The sequence below is a fragment of the Cibotium barometz genome, chromosome 65, assembly GCF_041138505.1.
Source record: "Cibotium barometz isolate CiBa-2024 chromosome 65, ASM4113850v1, whole genome shotgun sequence".
Classification (NCBI taxonomy): Eukaryota; Viridiplantae; Streptophyta; class Polypodiopsida; order Cyatheales; family Cibotiaceae; genus Cibotium; species Cibotium barometz.
This window is the reverse complement of record NC_141110.1, coordinates 19,159,927-19,185,124: the sequence shown is the minus strand read 5'-3', so window position 1 is coordinate 19,185,124 and position 25,198 is coordinate 19,159,927. Positions and strand designations below refer to the sequence as shown.

The following is a 25,198-nucleotide window of genomic DNA, read 5'->3' as shown; positions in this document are numbered from 1 at the left end:
GCCTCCTTCTCCCCCGCCGCCTCTCCCCCCTCCACCTTCTCCTCCGCGGCGCATCTCTTCCCCTCCGCCTTCTCCCTCTCCTCCCTTCCGTCTCGACCCTCTGCCCACCGCTAACTCCTCCCCACCTCAGCTTCCCCCCACCCCCCCGCCCCGCCCCCGCTATCCTGTAGGCCTCCGCCTCTCTTTTTCCTCGCAGGGCTGTGTCCCTCCCGTTGGTGACCCCGGTTTCTGGCCTTTTTCCTCTGGAGGACTCCATGGAAGCCGCTCCGACTAACCCTGCCGACTCCGGTCTCCGTCTGGAGTTCACAGCTGAAGATCTTCAGCTGTTTGTTTCCACAGTTTCCGCTCTTGAGGCCTCCTCCTTGGTCTGCAAGATAGTGTAGCCGTCCGATGCGGAGAGAGCTTCGCGACCTTCTGCAAGGCAGCCTTGTTGGCGTGCCCGCCAAGATCATCAGCGTAGATTTTTTGGGACGTGGCTACTACCAGGTGGATTTCGAGTCCCCACAGGCAGCTCAGATGGTGCTGGCTCGGAGCCCCATTGCCCTCCGCTCATCCCGGGCGTTCCTGGCGCGATGGACTCATGGTTTCGACCCCGCTTCTGACCCACTAGCAGGCGCGACAGGTTTCCCCGTCACTATCTGCTTTCCTGGACTCCGTAGGGAGTACTTGCCCCTCTTGTCATCCATTGGCAAGGCGTTCGGGCAGGTGGTGGAGACGCCTCAGACAGCGGCTTCAGTGATTGCTCGGGCAGCAGGACTCCCGGCCATTCGGGTTGTGGTTCCGTCACCGGAGTCCCTCCCGAAGACGATCCTTCTCCCTTGTCTTTCTGGAGGACATATGATACAGCGCGTGGAGTATTCGGGCCTCCCCGGCCAGTGTTACACATGTCGGGAGATGGGCCATCTCGCACGCGCCTGTCCCCGCAAGGGGGTTCATCCTTCACGCTATGCCGCCTCTGGACCCCCTGCAGGAGACCCGAGGGGTGGCCATCCACCTCAGAGACCGGACATCCCTGGCTTGCCACAGCAGGCGCCATCATCTGACGAGCAGGCCCCGGCGGAGGATGCCGCGCAGTCCCAGGAGGCTGGCGGATGGCAGGAGGTTCGCCGGTGGAAACGCCCGGCCCGCAGGGACCGTCGCAGACGCCAGCAGGCAGCACAGGCTGGCGGACAGGTTGGCGGACAGGCGACTCCGGTTGGTGTACAGGCACCTACCCGCACTTATGCTCCTGTCAGGGATAGGCGGCCAGCAGGTCCCACCCCGATGGATGAGGATTCAGACTCAGTGCCCGTTGAGGCCGCTGGTGGAGCCTCCCACGTGGAGACCCCGCTCCCGCCTCCCCCCGCGGGGGGCCCCGCCCCCTCCTTGGAGCAGATTCCTGAGGATCCCGGGCCGCACTCTTCGACCCCCGGCTCCCCTTCCCCTCACCCGGAGAGCACTCCTTCCACCCCCCCTCTCCCCCCCCACCCAGCCCCCCCCTCCCGCCTCCCCCGGCGGCCCCCCCTGACACCTATCCTCTGGCAGATGCCTCTCCATCCTCTCCTCGCTCTCCCCCCTCCTCGCCGCGAGCCCCCATCCCTCCCTCGGCCTCTCCAGGATACTTCGCCAGACCACCCACTGCCCCAGGGCAGCGCAGCTGGGTAGGCCAGAGCTCAGTCCAGCGGCTGTTCCACCGCCACTCCGGGCCGGTGGAGATGGCGATTCTTGCTTCGCCCGCCACAGAGTTCTCTCCACCGCCTCCCCTGGGGGGCCCCCGCGAGTGATGGGGCTACCAGTGGATTACGGTTTTTTCAGGTGCCTCCAGCTGGATGCTGGCTCGTTCGAGACACTGGTCGCGCCCTTGCGAGTTTGCGTGGTGTGCCATCCTTCTCGTTCTCCCTCAGTGGTGAGCAGCATGGTGGCTTTCTCCTTTCCTCTCAGTGTTGCCCCAGACACAGCATGGGATTGCAACGCTGTAGAGGAAGTTTTGCGTGATCAGATACTGGAGTTTTCTCACCACTTCAGTGACTTGGGACTCACGGACCTATTGCAGACCCGATTACACTCAGCCCGCATGAGCTTGTTTGGTATAGGAGACTGGCGGGCGGATCCGGTCCACACCTCAGTTGAGGCGGTGCTTCTGATTCTCCTCCATGCCACCCCGAGGGTGCAGCCTACCTTTAGATACATATATGCAGAGGATTGGTCTCACGCCTATGCCCTGGACAGGGCGAAGGCGGAGTGGGGCTGGACACAGAGACAGGTCACCCTCTTTTTGGAGAGACTCCGCACCCGGACAGACAGTGATTATTCTCCCTCCAAGCCGGCGCCCAAGACTCACAGAGTGGAGGGCAGATCATCCGGGCCGGCTGAGAGGGGTGAGCCAGTGGAGGCTGTTTCACTTGCCATAGCTCATCCATGAGGATCCTCTCATGGAACATCCAGGGTCTCGGTGGACATCGCTGCTACATTGGTCGGGGCAGACTTCGCCAGGAGATCCAGAGGGCTCTCGTTGGAGGACCCATAGATATCCTTTTCATCCAGGAGCACCACCTTTCTGCCGAGCGTACCCGCACCTGCGGGAAGATCTTGCCAGGCGCAGGAGTCACACTTTTTGGTCACCGGCATATGGCTCCCAGGGGAACCAGGGTGGAGTATGCATCTCAGTCACAGCGAACAGCTTCTATCCGAGGTTGTGGACTCTGGCATTCTGGTCCAGGGTCGTGCGCAGTGGATCATCCTTCGGGTTGGGGAAGACCGCATTGGCTTCCTCAACTTCTACGCCCCTAATGGGGCGACCGGGAGAGCCGAGTTCTGGAGCACCATTAGACAGTCCCTCCCCTTGGCAGACCACTGGTGCCTCGGAGGGGATTGCAACATGCTGGAGGATGCAGAGGACAGGATGGGGGGCAGCCAGGAGACCATTCATGGGCCGGAGCTCGCTGCCTGGGAGGAACTAGTGCTACAGGTGAGAGGCCAGGATCCGTGGACTCTCCCGGAGTTTGGCAGGTTGGAGGGGAGTCTATCTTTCTCGCGCTCGGATAGACGGGCCACAGGAGTTAACCTTTCCCGCATCGACAGGTTTTACATTGATGACTGGGCCTGTGATAGAGGTGGCACAGTGGGCATACTTGCAGGCTCCTCGTTTTCAGACCACTTTCCAGTGCTTCTCCAGATCGAGGACCCCACGAGAGGAGAGCAGGGCCAGAGCGTCCGGATTCCAGATTGTCTCATAGAGGAGCCCGAGATTGCGATCAGAGTTGAGCAGGTCTGGCAGGAGCTGCAGTTCAGGAGAGGATCGGCAGCCAGCGATCTTGCCAGTGGCTTGCAGGAGATCAGCTAGATGCTCAGACAGGCTGCCTTGGACCGGCTGGAGGCCTTCAGAGAGCAGGAGAAGAGCCTACGGAGGAGTCTAGCGTCCCTCCAGAGACTCCAGGAGAGGGATCCTGCGAGCCCTTGGATCTCAGAGCAGATGGAGTCAGCTCGCACTGAGATCAGATCCATCGAGGAGAGGAGGGTGGAGTTCCGATTCCATGCTCGGGCTTCTTTTTGGACACAGGCTGGAGACAGAGTGACTCGAGATTTCTTTGAGGCGACAGGGCCTCGCTTCAGACGAGAGGGTCTCAGGCGTCTTCGGTAGGCTGATGGCCAGGTTGTGGTGGATCCCCCTAGGGTTCGGGCTATAGCCATAGGTTTTTACAGGGATCTTCTCTCTGCTGAGCCAGCAGATGATGACAGGGTGAGAGAGGCTCGGGAGGCAGTCTGGAGCTTCACGAGACCGGTTGTGCCGGCCCATTTGCAGCACTCCCTTCTCTCCCCCTTCTCGGATACGGAACTGGAGGAGGCTCTTCAGGCATTACCTCGGGGCAAATGCCCAGGAGAGGACGGTCTTTCGGTGGCTTTCTTCCAGAGGTACTGGGGCCTCTTACATAGGGGCTTCAGATTGGCATTCCAGGAGATTATGGAGTCAGGAGTCATGCCGGACAGCATGGCAGAGGGGTTGATCCACTTGATCCCCAAAGAGGGAGGAGACAAACTGGAGATTAGACAGTGGAGACCGATCACCTTGCTAGGCACGGCCTACAAGGTCCTAGCTAAGGCGATCAGCAGGCGGCTTCAGCCTCACCTTCCGGACATCATCCACTCCACGCAGATAGGCTTCATCCAGGATAGGAGCATTCTGGAGGGTAAGAGCTTCATCTACTCTTCCCTATTTGTGTTGGCGACTACACCCTTGTCGGGAGCTCTATGAGAGGCACCGGCAAACGATCTCTGATTGAGGAGCTTTCTTCACGGGAGTAAAGCTATAGGGCAAGCCTATTGTTCTATTGGACTGCATTTTTTAGGCCAAAAACGCGTTTTGGGCGTGTAAGGACCTCCATTTTTCAGAAAGCATGCGATTTTGAGCACTGCGGGTAAGTCATTGATTCTATGCAGAACTCTGTTACGGCTCTGGCTAGATTTCGACAGGAGGATCTGGCAGTGCTCCTTCTCGACTTCGAGAAGGCATATGATCGGGTGGACTGGGCCTTCTTGGAAGGCACTATGGAGAGGATGGGCTTCCCCCCTCAGTGGATCCGTGGGGTCTCTGCACTCTACACATCGGCTCATAGCCAGGTGCTGATACAGGGCGTGTGCGGAGAGAGGTTCCAGCTCTCGCGCTCGGTGCGGCAGGGGTGCCTCCTGGCGCCCTTTCTTTTTCTTTTTGTGGCGAAGGCCATGAGCACTTTTTTGACGGCACAGGATACAGGTTTGCGGGGCCTCCAGCTTCCCATCCGCACCTCGGAGGAGCTCCTAGACTCGGAGTTTGCGGATGACACTGCTGTCTATCTTCAGGGAGGTGAGGAGAACCTCCGCCGCTTCGCCTTAGCCATGGACAGGTTTTGCAGAGCTTCGAGCGCTTTGATCAACTGGCACAAGTCGTGTGGGTTGTGGGTCAGCTCTATGCCCCCCCCCGACTTGGAGGCCAGTTGACGGTTTTCAGTGGCTGCCCCCCGGCACTACAGTGTGTTATTTGGGATGCTATGTGGGCATTGACATATCTCCGGAGCAGCAGATAGCCCCCCTTCTTCTGAGCATTCGGAAGAAGCTTCTGTATTGGAGTACCGCTCGTTTATCTTTGGCTGGCCGAGTAGTTGTGGCCAACCAGGTTTTGCTTGCTACTATGTGGTACATCACTTCTTGCTGGGCCTTCTCTCGGGCGTGCATTGGCCAGGTGAAGAGGCTCATCAGGAACTTTCTTTGGTCCGGTGGCGACGGGCGGCCCGCCAGGGCCAAGGTGGCATGGGTGGTGATCACTCAGCCAAGGGAGAGAGGCGGCTTGGGCATTGTTGATCCTATTTGCCAAAGCCGAGCATTGCTTGGCAAGTTGGTAGTTCGTGGCCTCCTGCCAGGCGCTGAGCCGTGGAAGGAGTTTCTTGTTTCCAGGATGCTCAGCCGCACCCCTTCTCTTAGCGGCCCCTGGATCCCCAGCATCAGGTGGATCTTTACAGAGCAGCGATCCAGAGGAGTGGGCCTTGGCTTCGAGGAGCGTTTTGCAGCTAGCCTTCTGAGGGCCTGGGCGCATCTGAGGCCGTCGCTCTTCCAGACTCCCCCGGGCACCGATGAGGAGCGCCTGAGGCAGCCTTTGATCTGGAACCCCTTGATTTGTCTCCCCAGTGGCCATATGGTTGGATCGCGGTCTCACGTGTCGTGGGGCCTGCTGAGCTCTGGCCCAGCCCAGTCCCTAGACGACTGGATAGGTTTTCAGCAGCTGCCTCTAGAGGCTCAGGAGAGGAGACTCAGTGGGATGAGGGGCAGAGAGTTGATGAGACAGGACATTGAGGCGACCATCCCCCGGGAGTGGCGGACCCCAGTACAGGACCCTCCACCTCCACAGTGGATGGGTGTCTTTACTCGGCATGAGATCCTTCTAGCGGTCTGCGGCACAGCGGAGAGAGTCGCCCCACTCACTTTCGAGGTGGGAGAGGGTGGCCAGCTTCAGAGGACACGACTAGATTTGGATGGGCTCCAGGGATGTATTCTTCAGAGGGTGCGGGTGGTCGGCTTTCATCAGAGACAGTGGTATGTAGACCCCTCACCGGCCTCGATAGGGGAGGACTGTTCTTGGAGATTATGGGCTTGGGACAGCAGGCCTCTTATTCGCCTTCATCAGTGGGATCCAGGTGAGTGGTTTTGGCGAGATCCCTACTTGGCCCCTACCAGCCCAGGCATCCCCTTTTTTCAGTACACAGCGAGGCTGGGGCGGCGGATTCAGAGACACAGGATAGCGAGCACCCCGGCGGCGGCCGAGCATTGGCGGCGACAGGGGCTCTCCCCTGCCTTTCTTAGGGACTTCTGGCAGCGCCTTTGGGCCAGCTTCCGACCCCTGAAGGTGACGCTGTTTCTCTGGCTCACAGCGCATAGAGGACTGGCTGTGGGGGCTTGGCTAGCTTTCGGCAGTCACCCAGCGTCCTGCCCTCGCGGTGCGGCCATGCACAAGAGTCGCAGCGGCACTGCTTATGGGATTGCCCACAGGCACAGCAGGTCTGGCAGCGCGCTCTCAGGATGGTTTTTGCAGGCTCACCAGGGTGACGTGGGATGCGGTGGCTTGGGCCACGGACAGTGGCCCGGCCCTTGGATATGAGGACGTCCCTGGCAGTGCGACCATCCAGGTCTCTGACAGGGCGATGGCGGTGGTTTCGACGCCAGACTTCTCTTCGGCAGCACCTCAGGAGGGGGTTGGGCACAGATGGGAGATGATCAGCAGCATGACGGCTTGGCACATTTGGAGAGCCCGATGCAGGGAGGCCATTGACCGCCAGGCGACTCCACCGGCGGAGGTCATACAGGCCCTCTGGGTGGACATCATTCACACTGGGGGAAACTCCCAGGGCGACTCGGATCGCATGAGAGGCCGCCGCAAGGCTTTCCTCCGCACTTGGCAGCCTGGCCCTTTCCTCACCGCGAGGGGCGAGGATGTCACTTGGCACTACAGGCCTCCAGTTTGGCTTTTCTCACCTCCCACATGTACTACTAGGTAGCCCCCCCCAGAGAGCGGCCAGCCACGGGGGTGGAGCTCAGGAGTTCACTGTGTTTTTATCCCTCCTTGCGAGGTGAGCTTTGTAGCCTTATGGCGTTTTCTCATTAACTAATAGAAGGATCTTTTCTCCGAAAAAAAAAACAGTCGATGGTTATGGATTGGGAATTATTTATCATGGTGAGGATAGTTGTTAAAGGGGTTAGGGGTGGGTGGTCTAACGAGGCCCACGTCTCCCAAGACAATAAGTTTTGATTAACGTTGTTGTCAACTACGGCTGGGCCACACATATACATGGACTTCCTAAGAAAAGTCTAGCTTGAGACAAACAGGGTTCATAGTTAAATTTGTTTCAGTTGCACCCTGGAGGTCCACTTTGTGTACAAAGACTTGTATGCTTATTGCGGGCATATAACCTCTTTATTTGTTTGCTTGTTTTTTTTTTTTGTTGGCTGTGATTGCAAAGTGTGCCCTTCGTGTTTCGTTATTTTGGCTTTCTTCTCTTTATTTTTCTTATGGATTTGATAAAGCATGTCCTGGGTGAGAGGTCCATAATAGCGTTTCAGTTTGCTACCATTGTGAATCCTTTCGTCTCCACTCCATCTAGAGTCTCTATGTTCTTAACACTATATGTGCACTATGTCACCTTCCTTTGTGCATTTGTCTTTCAGTTGGTTGTTAAACCATTGTTTAGGCCAAAGTTTTCCAATCATTAATCTCTCCTCACTCATTTTCTTGCAAGGCAACCGATCTCTCTATTTGTAGGGTTTTCTTGAAGATTATGCTTGATGTAATTAGAAAGCTTGAAACTAAATGCTCCATTGGCATGATTGCATCAAGCCCAAATGCAAAGTATGCTATTGACAAGCACCTTGTAAGTAAATGGTACGATAGGTCCATAGAGAGTAGAGTGTAACTTTTGCTCGTTCACTATTGTGGATGCCTCTACTGTCTTAGTGAGGATGGTGCACAACGTTTTGTTTGTGCTCTTAGATTGGCAATTTTCTTGTGGGTTGTAAGGTGGTATACTTTCTGCACCACATGGAATTCTTTGAGCAATAATACTTCACAAACCACTTTATTTATAAAATGTGTACCACATTTTCTCACTTTTTCTAGTGGGCTATCGAAGCGAGTAAATTGTGCACAATGCAGAAGTTGCTTCTTTTGTGCAGGAATATGTCACTAGCTATCCCTGGGTCGAAGTCACTATAAGTGGTTCCCAAAGGGGATGTTTCACATAGCACGAACAAGGATGTTATTTTCATCTCGTCGAGCCTTGAAATCCTTGTTCCAAGGTTATGTGGGAGAGTATCCATGGTTGCTAGGACATGGATCTAATCCTTAGCATCGCCAAGCTTCGAGAGCAACTCATAGTAGTATGTCTAGGTCTTGATCTTCATTATCCAATAACTTGTTATAACATTTACACGTAGACCAAAGTAGTCCAAATGTCTATGATAATGCGACCCATTGTATAAGTCTTCCTTGTTTTCAAGTCTATTTTAGATACATTTGCATATGTAAATGTGATTTGTTTCCCAATCATGAACCAGGCTTGTGTCTCTCATCTAAGGCCTTCCGAGGATCATGGTGTTTGACTTTCTTCCTTGTAAATCCATTACCACATGGAGTGGTGGAGGCTTAGCCCAAAGGTCTTGATTTTCACATCTTGAAGGATGCCCAATTGTTTAGCTGTATTACATTGGCAAGATTTACCCACGAGACTCATGCCTACTAGTGGTGGCTTCCCTAGGCCTGCCAACAGTCCTTAGTGATTATGCTAACACAAGCACCAACATCCCAAGATTGCGGGCGGTGAACCACTTCCCTTTATACACAAAAAGGTTCATTGCTTTTGAAATAGTCTCCCAGCAACTTGCTCATGGGCACTTTTGGCAGTCCTTTGGTCTTGGGTATGAAACGATATTGCTGAATGTGGTGGCAAGTGTCATCCTCTTTGAGGCCCGCTGTATGGGCTCTTAAATTCCAATTCATTCAGTTGGATAAGTCTCTCCAAAGTTGAGGGTTTCCTTACAAAAGATATCTTATTTGGGACTTCAAACTTTCGAGAGAGAAGAAGAAGTAGCTTGTGTGGGAGATCGCCAAGGGAGCAAGCTTTGAAGATCTCATCCAATGGTAACAATATTACCATGATCATGCGTTGTGCTTCCACATGCTCTTCGATGTGTTCTTCTTTTAGACCTTTTGTTCTAGTCATTTATCCTTTTTAGGGGCCACCTTAGCTTTCTTAGGGGCTACCATAGTCTTTTTAAGGTCTACCTTAGTCTTTTCAAGGGCTACTTTAGCATTTTTAAGGGCTATCTTAGCCTTTTTAAGGGGCTACCATAGTCTTTTTAAGGTCTACCTTAGTCTTTTTAAGGGCTACTTTAGCATTTTTAAGGGCTATCTTAGCTTTCTTAGGGGTTACCATAGTCTTTTTAAGGTCTACCTTAGTAGTTTCAAGGTCTACCTTAGCCTTTGGGGATTGCGCCTTTCAAGCGTCTTAGCTACTTGCTTTAACATTAAAGCATAAGCTTTCTACTGATTCCCAGCCTTGGATGTTTCCTTTTGGCCGCTATCCTCGTCTTGTCTTACACTCTTAAGAAGTTAAGTCTTGTTGAAGAGGCTGATGATTCTACCGTAGGGGCAATTGTTACTCCATTGGGACAATCCTTACAGCATATTCGAATCCACATTTGTAACATGTGCCCCCATATATGGAATGACATTAATGTCAGGCATTGGATTAAATTGGGGGACTTGGGGCAAGAGCCTTTTGTGAATACAATTGCTTTATGCATACTCTATGCATGCATAAAGCATGATTTCTTTATGCATGCATAGAGTATGCATAGAGCTCTATGCTTAAAGAGAGCACGTATACTCTATGCATGCATAAAGAGAGCATGCTTTATGTATGCATAGAGTATGCAAGATCTATGTATACTCTATGCATCCATAAAGCATGCTCTCTTTATGCATGCATAGAGTATACAAGCTCTATACATACCCAAGTGTCCTAATGTATCTTACATAGAGTCTTAATGTATGTTGCATGAGTATGTTTTGTTTATGTTTTATGATGCATACATGTTTTGTTTTGAAGTTGCCATGTCTGCTAGTAATCCGCGGGACTATACGCATGATGATAAGATCTAGAATTTCTTCTAGATGCTCTCCCTTGGCTAGCATGAGATAGATAGGTTGGAGCTCACCTCACCCATTCCCAGCTCATTAAGTCCCGTAACCCCCAATGCTCAGAGTGATGCTAGTGATGCTAGTGATGTAGAGAGTTCACGGCATAGGTATCATAGCATGGCATTCCTTGAAGGTTCAAGGATGACTCACCTTTTTAGGGGTGGAACGAGATGCTTTTGTACGTACTTCGTAAGCTTTTATATCTTTCTTTCTGTAATATACTTAATAATGTATGTATGAATTGCAATCTGGATCTATCATATATGCTAAATATTCTTCCTTGAAGAATAGAGAGGGAAGTAGTGGGGCATGGCTATACCCAAGAAAAGTATGACTTTGCATGGTCTCACGGAATGTCATTGCTCAACAAGATGGAGCAGGAAGGACACGAGCTCAATTAGGCCCACATTGTCAACTATGTAAGTATATAACATCACCAAGCATATAACTTATAGTTTGCTAGCATAAAACTTATGGTTCTATTTATGCAAGGATGTCCGGAGGAGCCACAAAATGATGTCAAAGTGGGAGGAGACATTGGACATGATTATAACGACAAGTAGCTCTTACATAGACCTTTTGTCTATACATGCTCCTATTTTTTGTAAGAGTTGTACTCATATTTTTTTATAAGAGTGCTAGTTCTGCTCATATTTTTTTATAAGAGCTATGCTTGTAATTTTTATAAGAGCACTAGCTTTGCTCATTTTTTTTGTAAGACAACGATGTATAAATTTTGCACACAAATTACTAGTAAATTTGATAATCTTTTGTGCATTCTTTGTGTTTTTTTATGTTAAATTGTCTATTTTTAATCTAATGTGTCTATATCTAAAGTACCTGCCCATAGTACCTGCCAAGGTACTTCAGGTAGAATGAGACAGTTGGGGTAACCTATGGCAAACTATTCCAATTTGTCCCATTCTGCCGAAGTTTTTTTCTCCTCATTTTGCCCATAGTACCTGGAAAGGTCCTATGGGCAAAATGAGACAAGCTAGCAAGGTACTATGGAAAAATGTGTACTATTTGCCCATAGTACCTAGCAACGTACTTTAGATATAGACACTTTAGATGTGTCTATATCTAAAGTACCTACCCAAAGTACCTGCCCAAAGTACTTCAGGTAGAATGAGACAGTTGGGGTAACCTATGGCAAACTATTCCAATTTGTCCCATTCTGCCAAAGTTTTTTTCTTCTTGTGTTGGTATATAAGTGTTGGTATGTGCATCGATATTAACCAACGTCAATATAATCATCGGTATGTACATCGATGCCTGATGCATATACCTATGCTTTGATATTAACCAATGTCGATATAAGCATCGGTATGTATGTTGGGCACATCGACGATTATATCCACCACTGTTTGGTACATATTAGGTTCCATTGGCTTTAAGACCCATGTGTGTGCGGATCAACCTTGATTTCCCTTTCTTTGTATTTGTGATCACACTCAGTTCTTTCTCTGTAATCATGGAATACTATTTTGGTCTTGCACGAATATGTGTTTTTGGCAAAATTGTCAATGGGATCATGTATCTTAAACCGATAATCTCTAGATTGACACATCTCATCATTCCAAGCAGTTAAAACTTTTATTGGTTTCCTAATTTAATGACAAAGTCCATCTTTTCTAAGAGTGGTCAGTCCCACCTATGGTACAAATGCTCCGCCTCGTATTGATGACATTGAAACTTGAGTCTCGACTCTCCTAACAAGGATAGCTACAACCCTTGTACTCCATCAGTAATGTTACATTGTAAGAGTCACTCTTTCACAACTTTGGCTTATCTTGCTTAACATTCACTTCTAATTCTCTCCATAGCAAGACATTATATTAACTTTTTCATTAAGTGGGGGTTCATCTCTTCTTTAGTAGCTGCACAAATTGGGAGTATTTCTAAGAAATATTACCAGGTGAATATTCATACATGAGCTAATCAAGGATAAGAGAGCTCCGGTGCTCTTGTTCTCATGTTTAACACCTTCCCATGGTGTGTAGGTTTCCATAGAGCAAAATTGCCTTATTTTGCATCATTGAGAAAATCTCAATAATCTTCATGTCAGCCACCCCCTTCCTAGAGTCTTCCCTAACTTCATTTGACTGATCATGCCCCATTGCTTCTGAATCCAACACCTTGAGGATCTCCTTCTTTGGGCCTTGAGGGACCTTGCTTTCTCAATGGCCAGCTTGGGGTATGCTCAAATGGGGTAAATATCCAAGGTTGTTATCTCCTTAAATTCTTTTGATTGGGTATTGTCCCCACTTTTTCAATTATAGTCTCCAATGATCTTTTATCATGCTCTGTGAGCTCTTTTGATGTACTTGCGATCTTGTCAACACCAAGCATCCCACTTCTTCTTGCCTTGATTCTAGTACTTTCTTTACACTCAAAAGTAAAACAGCTTTAACGGTTCGAATAGCCGTGTGGTGGTCATTAGAAGAATTTGGAACTCATTTTGGGGCCTGTAAGAAATTTCAAAAAAAAATTCCTCATCTCTAAAATGCACAAAATCGAAAAGTGCATCCAACAAAAAACAATAAAATATATGCATTGACTGCAAAAAGTGAATCTCTAGAGGAATAAAGAAACTGATGCACAATTAACACAAGGGAGTAACTCACGTCGTATTTAAGACTCTACGTGCTCATAACTACCTTTGGATATGTCATACAAAATCTTTGTTCTTTTGAATATTTTAGACCTTTACCACCATCGCAAAGTTGCGATAAAGCACATGCAAGGTCCCTCAATCACTAAAATCGCGTTCTTTGGCGTATTTCCAGATAGACGCCACACACAGAAAGCGATTTTCGCATCTGAATTCCAGTCATATAGGCATATCGCGTTCTTTGGCATAGTTCCTCTAACTAGTACAATTCATTTTTTGGTCAATGGCAAGGACTAAGCAAACAGCTAAGAAGGAGGGACATGGTCATCATATTACAAAAGTTGCCACAGGAAGGGCACCAGCACTATCTAGGTCTAGAGCGTCCAAAAAAGGAAAGCCACGTGCATCCTTTAGCAAGCAAAGACAAGGAGATTTAGCCCCAGAGACAAGGAGATTCAGCCAGAGAGTGACAATTCTCAGAGAGATAAGAAAGGCACTGAAGGCTATTGGGTTTGCTATCCCTAGAAACCCTTCTAGAGGATTGTGAGAGAGAGATTTGTGATAACTGGTCATTGGGAATGATGTGGCAGAGGTCTATTATCTACACACTCTAGGAAGCAGCAGAGGACTTCCTTATTGAGTTCTTCCAGGACACTATGCTTGTTGCTGCACATGCCCATAGGTGTGTACGTTGAAGATATGACCACCTCCTTCATCCTATTGATGACTGGGTAGATGTGAAGATGAGGGATATTCTCATGGTACCACTAGCAAGGAATCCAAAAGATGAAGAAATTCCAAAAACTCAGGACGTATAACACAATAGACACAAAGGGCAAAGTCTGCCTATGAGGAGTCAGTAAAAAGCCAAAAGGATGTTGGTTCTCAGGCTCTATCCCATGTTACTGTCATTCAAGATGTGAAGAACTTGCAGACACTGCTAGACTTGGGGTCTAGAATTATGATCAAAATAGAGGAGGTTTGCTAACAGACATATTCTTTTGTCAAAAGAATGCACAGGGATCTTGAGGAACAAAACTGCAGAGGTCTCATACTCAATTATTTTTTCTTATTTATGGTAAGTTCCTAATTGTTTGGTACAATGTTGACAATGACTTTTTGAGAGCCTACTGTGACCAAACATTTTTTGATAGCATGATGAGATCCAAGTTACCTCTAGACATCCAACCAATAGTGTATATTCTGGACCCCCACTTCTCTCATGCTGTAAGGAATTTGAGAGAGCCAGTAACAAGCTTAGCCAAATGTTATACACATTGCAACTTTCATAGAGTCAATACCATCATTTTTCCCCTATCACTCAGAGTAAGTGAATGCTGCCTATCATCTTGATCTTTTCACCATGTCTACTTGAAGATTGAGTGATTTTTGTCTTTCTTGCAGTCGACATTGGAGCTTTGTATGCATTGACATCCAGGATCATGAATACTTTCTCTTCAACTTCTTATATGGGACCCATTCAAGAGCTTAGTCTGTATGTTTCCCTTCTACAAGTTTTGTTATTTTTTGGTAAGGTTATTTTGGAATTGTTTATAAGTAAATCTTGCTTTTGTAGATGCTTGAAGAGACTGTTCAATGCCCTTAATCACATTCCCCCCAATGTCAATCTTCTAGACTCTATTAAACCTCTTTCCATACCTATAAGTGATGCTCTTCCCTCTACACATGCTGGTTTTCAATATGATGTAACATATTGCTTATGATTTTTAATGCATATCCAGACTCCATAGCAGAAAGATGGGTACTCCTGTGGATGGAGGACCTTGATACATGCCCGCCACTTATTATGAATTTGAAAGACCAGACATTGTTAGTTCAGAAACCCATTCATTAATAATGACATTGTACACTGATCAATATAGGGATTAAAAGGTAACTAAATTTTATTAATCTTGATTACAGCTTAATGAGGATAGTTACAATGCAGTGTTTGTAGACAGTTTTAGGGCTAAAACTATAAGTTCTCTCCTAGACCATGCTCACAGAGCACCAAGAGAAGAGGTGCATGTGCCGAAAAAAGGAGAGACCTCGGGTAAGCAGATCAAAGAGGAGGAAAACATGACATCTGTTCCATAAATGGAGGAAATTTTTGAGGATGAGACCAGAGAAAAAAGGAGGCTGCTGTAGAAAAGAGCACAATAGAACAAGAGCTTGCTAACACTATTGGAGAAAAAGATCCCATGGTACATGAAATTTTTGAGGAGAAGACTAGAGAGAAGGAGCCTGCTTGCAGAAGAGGATCCCATGGTGCTAGGAGTTGAACCTTTGACCTCCTCTCCCACTGTGCTAAAAGAACAGTCCTTGCCTTAGGATCAGCCTATACCTTTGCCCATGGACCTAGGCTCTCCCATAGGATCAACCTCTGCCTATGCCCATGGATCAGCCTCTTCCAAAAGATCAACCTCTCCCAGAGGATGTGCCTCTCCCATCATCTGCACAAGGAAAGCCATAATCTGATGAGCCTATCCCATGACCTACTCTCATGTAACTTCTTTTGTAATGATGTATAAACAAACCTGTAATTGTTGATCTTGGCAAATTTTGACAATCATATTTGGGATATCTTTGCATTGTATCTTGTTCTCCTTTCGATGCAATACCTATTGTGATGTTGTTTCAATTGTATGTATGACAAACTCAGATATTAAGCAAGCTTAAGTTATTTCATTTACCTTTTTGTTGTTCAGAATAAATGAGAAGCTTTTTGAAACATTGCTTGTTGTCTCTAGGAGCACATCATGACATAATTGTGTAAGTGTGCAACACTGTCTAAGCGATATAACACCTAAAAGCAATCCATCTTCGTAAACCTTAATATCAACCAATTCATTACCTTACATTATTTCTTTTCTGAGGAACTAAAAAGCCATGTGGGATGCTAACTCAACCATATGGAATTTACAAAACCTAAAGCATGCACCTTACTTGTGCGACTTCAGGGGAAATTAGAATGAGAGTAAAGTTACATAAAGATGAGAGAAAGGCCCAAATCTAGGCACAATACAGAGAAGGGTTAGGATTCACAAGATTGATTTGAATGTGTTTGCAATTCATGAAAATCTTGTCACAAAATGATGAGAGGGCTCCACAGTAATGAGCTACGTTCCTCCACATCAAGCATGGCCATCTGCAAGTACTTATTTCGTAGGTCTTCTTCGCTTTTCCTGAGATCCTTGTTTTGGTCTTTTGAGAAAATGAGGTCCCAACTTAAAGAAGAGAACAGGACATATGCGTCCATCACTTTGCAATTGAGTTTGGTACCACTTCACAATAGACTTTATTGCAGGTTTTTCTATCCTAGCTATCATCCAGAAAGTCAAAATTATCTGCAATAACATTGGCTTTGTAAGCTGAGCATTATTCTACATACCTTCACATCATATTTGCTGAACAAGTCCACAAAAACTGTAATGGGCATGCAAATATTTATTTTGACAATTCTAGTTGCAATGCTTGGCCGTAGAGAACGTTGCACTTCCGAGAAGAGCTAACCTCTATAAGTCTCTATAATAGTGGCATGAGGAATAGGCCAATCCGTACTATGCCATTCTGGAAGATCTAGCCTTCTCAAGGCACCGTAAGTATTTTTTTTGTCCAGCAATTGGTAGAAATGATCGTAAAAGAAAATACCCGATTGGGCTAACTGGGTGACAGATTTATTTTGGTACTGTAACTCTCCAATGCTACCATGTAGAACATCCAATAGTCCCAAAAAGCACTTTACTGGCTACCATTCTTGATAGGATGATGGATAAATATCTACAACAATAAAATGCTGTGGTCAGAAAACACTTAAGGATTACAGAAAACATTAAGGTTTATAAAAAACACTTACAATTTGGTCTATGTTGCTGGAGATAGTCGAGATAAACATGCAACACAAGTTCTTTGTGCATGTACACATGATGGATTAAAATCTCCTTGACATTTTTCTTCCCTTCTACTGTTCTAAAATCCTTCACTCTACCTTTCCATGCTGTCAAAAATTAATTCTTTGATCTTTGCTTCTTTCTCCTGTTTGGTTGCATCAAAACCCAGCTCCCTTTCGATACAATAAGCTTTTGCCAACACCCAATTGTAGAAATTGAATAAAGTTAATAGAAGAAGCGGGTCAACGGGGCAAAGAGCTCACCTCCCTTTTTTGATCCTCTGCATTTGGCTGTACACAGTGTTTTGCACAAGCTCAGTGATAGTTTTTTGTTGCCATTCTTGAGAGCACAAGACAATAAGAGATGGTAACTGTATAAAATTGAAGAAGCTAGAGGAAGACGTTGTTCAAGCGGCAAAACCAGTTTAAAAGAGAACCTTTTTTTGTGTCTTTGATGATATAACTGCACTCACAATAGAATAATCCTATCAAAATCGAAAAGGGTTTCTTCATTGAATGCAAACAGTTGTATATTCAATAAAATATGATTCTTATTTCTTTTTTTTAAAATGAATTTTACTTTATTTTCACAATTTCTCCGACGTTGCGTTGGCCTTTCTCCGATTGGTGAAGAGGGATTTTTCATTTTGGACAAAAGGCCCCAAAATGAGCTCCGTTCTCCCCTTATATATGATGGAGCAACCAAGGTAGATGCATGCATTGGACAATCTTTATAGAGATGGTTCACTCCATAATCCCTACACATGCATTCACATTATACTCCTTGCACCTTATTCGTGTACTTATTGTACCTTATTCAAAGCATACATTGATCATGTGATTTCCACCACACCCAAAGCACTCCATGGGTTTCTTGGGTGCATAATATGTTGATGTATACAGTCAATCAAAAGCAACCTAATCTTTCATCTTGCACATAATACAAAACATTACCTTGTTTCTCGTTATCTTCATAGCCCCTATCACCTAGTTTCTCTGCCATATGTTGCTTTAGGTTGACGAGGAAATCATTGGTAGCCGAACTTGTGTGGGTCTACAACCCCACTCCTTTCATAGACTTCACTCTTGGCATGGGTGGTTGAAGTTAAATTTGGGTTGTTGTGGGTCTTCAATGGGAGCTACAGGCTGTTGACATTCTTGCCCATACATGTGATTTTGGGCAGCATGACCATCCACTGTATCACAGATTTGATTATAATATCTTGAGTGAGAGCACTCATTTACCATATGATTCTTGCGCTACAAATAGTACGGCATATAGCAGCACGAAATTCGGAAAGCTCCATGAATTCCTCTTGCATTGATCATGATCACTAGCTCCTTGTTGGCTAGCTTACTAGCCAATGTGTTGTTCGTTATGCTCAATCCTCTTGCATTTGGAGAACTAGTTGGTCCTAAAATCCTACAGGTTGGAAACTTGAGATAAAGGCTGTTGTAGTTTGCCCCATTCTTTCATGGCACCTATTAAGTCCTTGTACTAGTAATGTACCATACATATTACACAAATTGGAAATTCCCTTTCCATGATCTCCCTCCTTTGCATTTGAGTGAGGAAGGACATCGTGTCTCAAAATGTTGTAGATACCTTAGTTCATCACCTTCTCCATGTGCTTTGCCATGGTAGCAGCCTTTGTGCATGTGCAGCCATTGAATAAGAGTTGTTCTCTCTTGTACACTAGTTTCCTTCTTGAAATATGATTAATTCGATACTCAATCAACCTTAGCCACATAATGACATGCACTCGTCGGTTACATTGTAAACATTTAGTTAACCTAATTGTTACGAGTGCATAAATGTCTTTTCTAGCGTTTATGATCACTACTACTCTACTAAGATGAAATGAGAAAGGCCTAAGGTGACCCATTCAATCCATCTGTTCCTCCCTCTCCTAACTAGGGAGAGGATGAAACAACAGTATAGCAACACCAATATCCTGCTTACCTTACTTTTTCTATCCTTCCCATTCTTATCTACTCTAAGTGATGGCTAGCCCACCCTTGGAGTCTTCTTGCACAAGTACTCATGATCTTAAAGGTTTCCAAGTATTGAGTTCCATTGACTTACTTACTCTTTGCTTGCAACTTGGGCTATGGAGTGTGTGCAAAGCAACGCATACATAAGAGGCCCGAATACGAATAGGTATTCATGTGACGATGTGGCACACTTTTGTGGAGTATATAATGATGTCGCATGTGGTGTTACATGGTGATATGCCACACAATTTTGTGCGATTGGTGTGATAATGTGGCACAAGTTTTGTGTAATGATGTCACACCTTGTGTAAGTGAATTTTGTGGAGTGCATAAGTGCTCCAAGTTTGTGTGGAAAGCATGCATCCTACGTGCCCCATCCTTTAACCGAGCTGCTAAAATTACAACTGCCTCTGTGTGTGCCTTGTTATAAATTTATGAGAGAAGTGACTTAAGAGGTTTACAATGACCCAACATCGACGCTTTCAATTTGTAGTGGTGGCCAAGCAAATGTATGTATGTATGTATATATATATATATATATATATATATATATATATATGAATTCGTACACATTGAGAGAGAGAGAGCGGAGTAGAAGAGCGAACATGTGAAATTTCAAGTTTACAAGTGTGTTACAACTTACAAGTGTGCAGGTCGAGGCAAAATTCGGTTCCGTGAAAGTGGACACGTGCCAGATGGACACTGTCTCGACCATTTGACTGCCAAACCTCGGCCGTTCGTTTAGCATACCCGTGATCACATGTCTGCTGAAAGCTGTAGATCTGTGCCGGCAGTGGGCTGTAGGATTCGCGAAGAATTGGTAAAACAAAATGATGAGAAGGCTAAGGCGGCGGAGTCCGGACATGTCTGAAATCCTATCTCTACACACTACTAAGCACGTGCGAGAAGGGCCTCTGGCGCTCTGCCGCACTGACACTAGCAGCTTAGCAAGCACTAGTTCCATGAGTGACAAAAGAGAGTCGGGGAGAGAGATAGAGGGAGGTTCTGCGGAAATGGATACGTGTGGCTAACAGTGCTGGCGCGTGGGAATGTCGGGTTCTGGAACAAGATGGAGGTGGGTTCGGCGCTGGGGCTGCTGAGCGACGGCACACTTGTCAATGATGAAACGGGTCTCTTCGTATCGGATGCAGGTACACGCGTCATGGGAGGTAGTTACACGGGTGCGTATTTTGGTGCCCTGGGTTTCTTCATGCAAGCGCTCTGTGACCAAAGTGTCCCCTCTTTGAAGGGGACACTTTCTATTTGGGGCTGTGGAGGGAGGAGGCGGAGGCCTGTGTTTGGGCTTTGGAGGCGGGTCGCATGGAAGGGGGGTCTTCCCACGTGATGCAGGCAATGGAGGCGGATCACACGCAGCCTCCTGATCAGCGCGCCGTGGAACCCGCACCTGCACTTCCAACACCTCTACACTGGCCTTCCTTTTTTTAACCTTCCGTACAATCTCAGCTTCATCTAGGCGTTCTCCAATCACTATGAGCCTCGTGTTATCCTCTCCGACCTTCGCCTCCTCCACCCCTATATATATATATGTATATATTCATCAATTAAAAAAGCATCGTGTTGCATTAATTACTTGACAACCAGAAGTATGCATTGCAGGCTTACCGTCCACACGCTTCATATTCCTGCAGATCCAATCCCTGCATCCCTGGCAGCATCTCAGATCTACCTTCAAAACAACCGACTGCAAATCAAATAGTTGGTTAAAACGTAATTTTCAAAGAATTGTAAGGTTGTGTAGCAACTGTTGATAGAAAGAAATGAGGTCCACGGATTATAATAATAATTATAAGCTTATGGCTCTCGCTTACCATCGTTAATTTCGAGTTCTCTTCGCCCTTGTGCTGCTGCTGCTGGCCTGCTGGATGGCACGCCTCGCCATCATCAACACAGTCAGGGGACTTGCGATGCCGACCCATTTTAATTGTTGTGTTGCTGGGTGTAAACAAGAAGCACGCCTTCTCTCTCCCCCCTTCTCCTAAAGCCCAAAAAGAAGCGCGCGGGGTAACGGGTTTGGCTCTCGCTCTCGCTCTCTCGCTCTCTCTCTCTCTCACTCACTACATACTAAACCCAATAAAGATTCTCTCTCTCTCTCTCACTCGCGCTCTCTCTGTCTCTCCAACCAGCAGCAGCTCAAGGGCAAAAAAAAGAGGAAGCACCATCCTTAAACACGCAAGTCTAATAAACAGGAGAGCTTGCTTACACATATATTATAAGCAGCGGTGTATCGTGTACCCTAGGTCACGCGTGAGATCTAGTCGCCTTTACACTTCCAGCTGCACACCACAGAAAAGTCTTTCTTGGGCATTAAGAAGACAAGAACAAGACGTCTTTTCTTAAGAAAGCCCCCCTTTTCACCCCTTTACTTGGAGACTGCACAAACCCCCCCCCCACCCCACCCCACCCCACCCCACCCGCCCCCCTCCCCCCACACACACACACAAACACACACACTAAAGTACTTACCTTAACCCATGCACACAGCTGCCTAGCTTGTATGGCTTATCTCTCTACTGTTGATAGTAATATTATCTCGAGTATACGTTATTTCAATTACAGTTGTTTTTCCTTGATCCGGGACACACTCTCTCTTTCGTATGAATAGCATCGACCTTTAAATTTTACTTTTTAAATCTTTAATTTTCAACATAAATTTTCTCTTTGCGCCTACTCAAAGTGTGAGTGAACAGCCAATAGAAAGGAAACTGAATGTACGTACCTCAGAGAGTAGAGAGGACACATAGTTTGGTACCCAATGTATATATGTGTGCCAACTCAACAAAATGTAAAAAAAACGGAGTTTATCCACACAACCAATGGCCCCAAAAAAAAGCCCTTTAGTGTAATTTTCATGGCTCAAATTGAGAAAAACTCATTGTAATTTTGCCTACCATGGAAATTAAAGGATCAAAATTTTGAAATTTTAGTTATAAAACTAATTAATCTATGTTATTTTTTAATAAAACCTAATTGAGTATGAAGGCCATCCTTTTTTTCATTGATTAGGAAAAAAGTTTATTTCTATAGTGTGCACATCGTGCATTAATATAGGGGGGAAGTGACTTGGAACTAGCCCTTTACTACCCCTTCTACCCTAATGTTTACCAATACTTTGTACATTAAAAGACGTTGAATGCAAATAAAAGACGTTGAGTGCAAATAAAAGAGACCTTTTTTGCACACAAATGCAATCATGTTATATCATTGTTGCAATTTGTAGGTTCAGGGACATGCTAGATTTTGTAAAATCCATCTCAATTAGTCTTGAGGAGGAGAATTATGGTAAATAGTCTCTCTCTCTCTCTCTCTCTCTCTCTCTCTCTCTCTCTCTCTCTCTCTCTCTCTATAATCATCATATAAGAGCAAACGTGTACACATTCTAAAACACCACTACCATGTAAAACTTTTCAAAGGTGGGTCACCTTCATTTTCTCAAGTCATATCCTTCATTATCTTGAATAAAATGTCCAAAGGCTTGCAAATGGTTAAGTTAGCCACACACCTCAAGAATCACTGGAATTAATTCTTCTTTAAGCTTAACATGGTCTTCCAATCAAGTCATGAAACCCAAAAAAAAGAGAGACCCAAGTTTGATTTGAATTTTTTGAGAATTGGGAAGGGAAAAATGCATAAAATTACATGATTATCCTTGGTTAGCATGGGTCTACACATGGTAAGAGTTTTTCTTTTTAAGAAAACATATACCTAGAACTTTTATAATTTTTAAAATTATCAAAAGTGGCTTTCAAATTAAAATATTTTATTCGTAACATGCTAAAACAATATTTTGAGGTGTTTCCAAAGCAAAACTTAATAAACAAGGACCATGGAAAAATGTATTTTTAGACTTTTTTGATTCTTGATATTTTTTTCCCAACTACTATCTTGTGTTACGAGTATTTACATAGAAGGAAACCTTGTAGTTAAAGAGAAATTGTTTTTCTACAAGAGTCTCTAAAAGCCACAAAAATGATTTTTTTTCTTACAAGGTTAATGTTAATGCTTCTTAAGGCCTTCTTATGTCATAAATTTAACAATTAAACAATAATGTTTACAACATACGTATGGTTCAAAAAAAATGATCTCATAACGTGTAAAAGAGAAAGTTTACTCTACCTAAATCTAGGGGTGTTTAAAGCTCCTTCTTAGAGTGAGAGAAATAGCTACATGCCTATTCTCTTAATGCAAGAAAGACACACACATTGAAGTAGGTGTATAAATGAGTAAAAATATGTGAAATGTAAAATTCAAATAGCTAAATGCCTATTCTCTTAATGCAAGAAAGCCATACACATTGAAGTAGAAGGTGCATAAATGAGTAAAAATACGTGGAAGAAATGGCTCTATAAAGTTTATTTTGTGAAATAGGTGATACATTTTATAAGTCAAATTATCTTCTTTTTACAAATTGGATTTAACTCCTCCCTACACATGTATTGATGCTATTGGCCCATAGGAACCTTAATGTGTACAACTTGAGGGAAAGAAAATTTTCATAAATCTTTATTTTATGTGTATCAAGCCTTCCTACCTTTCAACACTAAAGAAAAAGCTTTGCTTATGAAAGTAAAGTGATGGGAGGAAAGTAAAACATTGCAAGAAAACAAATTCTTCTATAAATAATGAAAATCTTTGTTATATTCAAAAAGCTTGCATCACTATGGCCAAAATTAGAATAGTTTACAATTATTTCAAACACCCGAGGTGAAGTAAATAAAATTTTATTGATACCGTAACAATAACAAAGTTTATGTCAATAGGTGATCAACTAGCATTGAAGTATAGTATGTATAATGTCTTGAAACTTCAAAAAATATGTTTTCAATGTTGAAATTGCTTCACTATTGTAATGTATGCTTAAGTTCATCAAAAGTACTTTTGTATCATATTTATAAAAGCGACGACACTCAAGGTATCTATCTTCTCTTTTTTAATGATAAAGGGACTATGCAATTTAGGAATTCCAAGCCCTAAGACCTTTTTAAAAAGGTAGATCGTATATGATAAAACATAAATTTGCAAGAACAATTGATTGGATAAAGTTTATTTGCTTGAAATTAATTGGACATTGAAGCAATTAAGCATTCTACTATTTTATAAAGATTAGTGAAATTCTATAATCCATTGTATTGTCATATTTGGGATATGCTCCTTCAATAAAACTCTTATTATTTTATGATATTTAGGATATGATGAGGCTCCTTCAATACAACTCCCACTATTTTTTACGACATGTTAGCCACTCCAAGCCTATAATAGGGTAAGAGATACCAAGAAAATGATTCAACATCCACTTTCTAATATCTAACAAAAAAAAATCAAAAAGCATTTCAAAACACCCATTTGACATGGTTGTTTGGGAACAATAACTATGTCCTTGAAAAATAATGTGTCATAATCTAAAATACATATGGTAGTCAAGTATAATTTGGATTTCATAATGTCACCAAAATCATTTTATATGTCCTTCTTTATGTGTCCAATTTTTTTTATCACTTTCAAATTTTAACATTTGAGGTGATTGTAAATGTCATCCCTTATCCTCTTCAATTGTTCACTATTATCAATAATGTAAATAATTTCAAAATTAAATACAAATCCACCCTAATGTGTGTGATGTATGCATCCTAACTAATGTCCCCAAATTTGAATTAGCTCTCTTATAGAAAACTATTGCAAATTTGTCCATGTTAGTAAAGCATAATTGTAAAGATGTTTGACTCTACTAGTTGGGACATACCGTTAGCTTTTCTAGCTACATGCAATTTATGTGTTGTTGTTGTCTATCACTATATAAAATAGAATTTTTATTTAAAAAAGCCTATTACATATAACACCTACTCAACTGTCCCATGTGAAAAAATAATTTAACCCATCTTGCTCTAATTCTGTGTTGAAATATGCAAGTGAATGGGGTATATGTGGGAACTAGCTCTAAGCTAGAGATTGTAAAAGGGAGTCCGTAATTGAGTGGGTAGCAGTGAACAAGTGAGAAGAATCGACTGGATGAGAGAATCAAGGTAGCATGAGTGAATATAGGGGTGACACTGTGGAAAGATTCTAGGAAAAGGTGCCCCCCTAGATGTAGGGGAGGTGGCATAAATCAAGGAGAAATCAGTGGTGGGGAGTGGGTGCTTGGCACCTTGTGGATGTAAAAGTTACAAATTGAGGCATTGGCCTAATGAGAATTTGCTGGTTTTTTAACTATCCATGCCTACATTATGCTATTAGATTAATTGTGCACTAATCTTACTTTAATCACTTTCTAATTGCTTGCTAACCATGTTGATTCTTGTATTTGATCCACCATAGCCCATCACATTACTGCAAATTCAACTTTCTGTATCCTCGTAGTGGAAAGGGCATCACCTAAAAATTATAACCAATCTCGACCTATAAACATAATCAACGAAATAGAAATCAAAGTGCAAAAACAAAGAAGAAGACTCACAAGACAACACTGGGTCCACATAGCATTGGGTCT

At 44.7% G+C, this 25,198-nt stretch overlaps 1 protein-coding gene across 5 annotated transcripts; it reads right to left on the bottom strand.

Annotated features, from left to right (window-relative positions):
* Positions 1 to 15,735: 15,735 nt before the first annotated feature.
* On the bottom strand, positions 15,736 to 21,022 carry LOC147603010 (uncharacterized). 5 transcript variants are annotated; one of them, XR_015265673.1, is made up of 4 exons: positions 20,526 to 21,010; positions 20,320 to 20,398; positions 16,464 to 16,592; positions 15,736 to 16,159 (listed from the first exon to the last, which is right to left on the bottom strand). XR_015265673.1 is itself a non-coding variant. In XM_086797102.1 (3 exons), the coding sequence occupies exons 1-3, from the start codon at positions 20,631 to 20,633 to the stop codon at positions 16,561 to 16,563; spliced, it is 204 nt and encodes a 67-aa protein (XP_086653228.1). In that variant the 5' UTR covers positions 20,634 to 21,022; the 3' UTR covers positions 15,736 to 16,560. The 5 variants fall into 5 exon arrangements, 4 of the variants coding, with proteins under 4 accessions (XP_086653228.1, XP_086653227.1, XP_086653225.1 ...); XM_086797102.1 differs by having other exon boundaries at positions 15,736 to 16,592; positions 20,320 to 20,383; positions 20,526 to 21,022; XM_086797101.1 differs by having other exon boundaries at positions 15,736 to 16,592.
* Between the last annotated feature and the right edge of the window lie 4,176 nt (positions 21,023 to 25,198).

Bases quoted from the DNA above. Each gene is read 5' to 3' on its own strand.
- LOC147603010 (XM_086797099.1), bottom strand. From the start codon at position 20,633: ATGGGTCGGCATCGCAAGTCCCCTGACTGTGTTGATGATGGCGAGGCG. The intron at 20,399-20,525 runs GTAAGCGAGAGC...TTTGATTTGCAG, and splicing joins AGAACTCGAAATTAACGATG to TCGGTTGTTTTGAAGGTAGA. The intron at 20,230-20,319 runs GTAAGCCTGCAA...ATATATATATAG, and splicing joins GAATATGAAGCGTGTGGACG to GGGTGGAGGAGGCGAAGGTC.